Source organism: Phragmites australis, chromosome 6, assembly GCF_958298935.1.
Source record: "Phragmites australis chromosome 6, lpPhrAust1.1, whole genome shotgun sequence".
Classification (NCBI taxonomy): domain Eukaryota; kingdom Viridiplantae; phylum Streptophyta; class Magnoliopsida; order Poales; family Poaceae; genus Phragmites; species Phragmites australis.
In genome coordinates, this window is record NC_084926.1 from 25,421,545 (window position 1) to 25,423,776 (window position 2,232).

Below are 2,232 nucleotides of genomic sequence, written 5' to 3' on the forward strand. Positions count from 1 at the left end.
AATTAGGACCAACTAACCTATGGTGACCTATGTGCAGTTTTCACTGGATCCTCCTTGTCATCCAGTCAGATATTAGCAAGATCTTTATTTTCGACTCACAAAATAATCCGAAAGAAACCTACCAACCCGTCATTGACTTGCTACAAAGGTAAAAACCGACCATTTCGTTACTGCTCTCGTAATATTTGATTTGATTGAATCTAAGTCTACTTACGGTAATAATCACACACATACAGAGTGTACCCATGATACACCAAGAAGAGCGTTAGATACAGGCCATACACGAAAGAATGGACAGTCCGACATGGCTTTCCTTGTAGGAAGCAGGGTCCGGGCAATAATTTATGTGGTTTTTATGTAATAGAATTCATGCACAGCTTCAACAGAGAGGATTCGATCCTACTGGAAGATCCTGAGGTAGGCGGTATACATATTGATGACTAATTTTCAGGTTCGATACGCCAAAATCATATGTATTGATTTCTTCAATTCTTGAAATCGCAGATCCTCAAGCTATCCAAAGAACGTCTCATGCCTCATGAAATCAACGCAATTCAAGAACAACTTATCGGGTTCATCAATGACGAAATTATCAATCCAACTGGCGAGTTCCATGAAATTGGATCGTCTTTCTCGTTACCTTCAACCCATAAGAAAGAACAGAGTTCAGACTCATCGGTTCACAAGAAATCTTAAACTCCATAAGATTATTGTAATGAAACTTGATAAGTATGCGGTGTATATATATATTGTGATGACTTGATGTTTTATAAATAAAATTTATATGTGCTTGTGTATATATGATGTGATGAAACTTGATATGTATACGTGTCTATTGCCGGCAATGTCCAAAATTTGAAAATGGCACGATACTGGCGACAACCGCCACGTTTTTTAAAAAAAGGCGGGAAACACTTATCAGTGCCGGTTGGTAACAAACAACTGGTACTGATAGCACCCCTATCAATACCGGTTGATAATACTAACCGGCACTGATAGGTGCGCTATCAGTGCCGGTTCCATACCCGGTACTGATAGTCAGTGACTATCAGTGCCGATTAATCAGTGCCAGTTCAGAAACCAACACTGATCACGTTTTTGAACCAGCACTGATCACCTGTTCTGCAGTAGTGCTTGACGATCAATATAAGGCGCACACAATCTCCAAAGCAAAGATTATGATTTATTTCCATTGATACCCCTAGTTCAACGCTTCCGAAGCAAAGCCTGCATGGTCGCCTAAGTCACCAAGCATTTGCATGCATGCATGCACCTTTGCTTTTTTTCATATTCCTCCATCAAATTGTCCAGCGTATAAGAGCTTGCCTCCTGCATCCTTGCTTCCTCCAATTGTCCAGTGAACAAAACTCCATGGACAAGAGCAAAGACAACAATAACGAAAAGTCCACGGACAATGTGGTGCAGGACACTGAGGATGATGAGTCCGAGGCAAACTTCATGGCTTTGTTGGTGGAGGACACGGACGACGAAGGAGGAGACACATGCACCATGGCTGAGATGGTGGAGGATTCTGAGGACGACGAAGGTAGCCGCGACCAAGGTAGTGCACGAAGAAGGCGATGGCAATGGAAATGGCAACAGAGGTGGTGAACGAAGAAGGCAACCAAGGACACCAAGGACAGAGAAGACAACAGCCATGGAAACACCTTGGCCAAGGTGGGGGATCCAGAGGATAGCGAGGACGCCGCTGCCAGAAACTCAATGGCCGAGGTGGTGGACTCTGTGGATAAAGAAGGCGATGCAAACGCCATGGCTAAAGTGTCGGAGGATTCCCAGGAAGAAGAGACCGATGTAATGCTAGGCAAAGACTACTTTATGGAAGACGGTGACAAAGAGCCCTAGAACGAGGACAAGGAAGATTTGCAAAAGCAAAATGTAATTTCTATTGCTACTAGTTCATCTTCTGATGATGAAGGATTAAAAAGGATCCGAGACATGTTTTTGGGTATTTATGTTCCTGGGTACATTAAGCTTAGGAAGAAATGAACGCTAGTATTCATAATCTATGTAAACCATCTAATGGTTCAAAAACTCTATAGCTTCTTGAACAATATAAGGATCGCATGCAATAATTGTGGCTGCATGCATGCAATTACTAGTCCAAAAAACTTTTGGTTGAGGGCATATTAGTCAGGTAACCTTTGCCTTGGTCACTGAGTGTGTGGCTAGTACGCCTTATATAAATCAACGAAGGGAGTACACGTCGGCTTA

At 42.6% G+C, this 2,232-nt stretch overlaps 1 protein-coding gene across 1 annotated transcript; it reads left to right on the plus strand.

Moving 5' to 3' along the window:
- The first annotated feature begins 1,371 nt into the window (after positions 1 to 1,371).
- LOC133923094 (uncharacterized) lies at positions 1,372 to 1,863 on the plus strand. Its single transcript, XM_062368544.1, has 2 exons — positions 1,372 to 1,561; positions 1,691 to 1,863. Exons 1-2 carry the CDS (start codon positions 1,372 to 1,374, stop codon positions 1,861 to 1,863), a joined length of 363 nt encoding a protein of 120 aa, XP_062224528.1.
- Positions 1,864 to 2,232: the final 369 nt, after the last annotated feature.

What these genes read in the sequence shown, in the direction of transcription:
- LOC133923094 (XM_062368544.1), top strand. Translation starts at nt 1,372, where the DNA reads ATGGACAAGAGCAAAGACAACAATAACGAAAAGTCCACGGACAATGTG. An exon ending in CGAAGGTAGCCGCGACCAAG is followed by an intron (nt 1,562 to 1,690) that starts GTAGTGCACGAA and finishes TGGGGGATCCAG; the next exon opens with AGGATAGCGAGGACGCCGCT.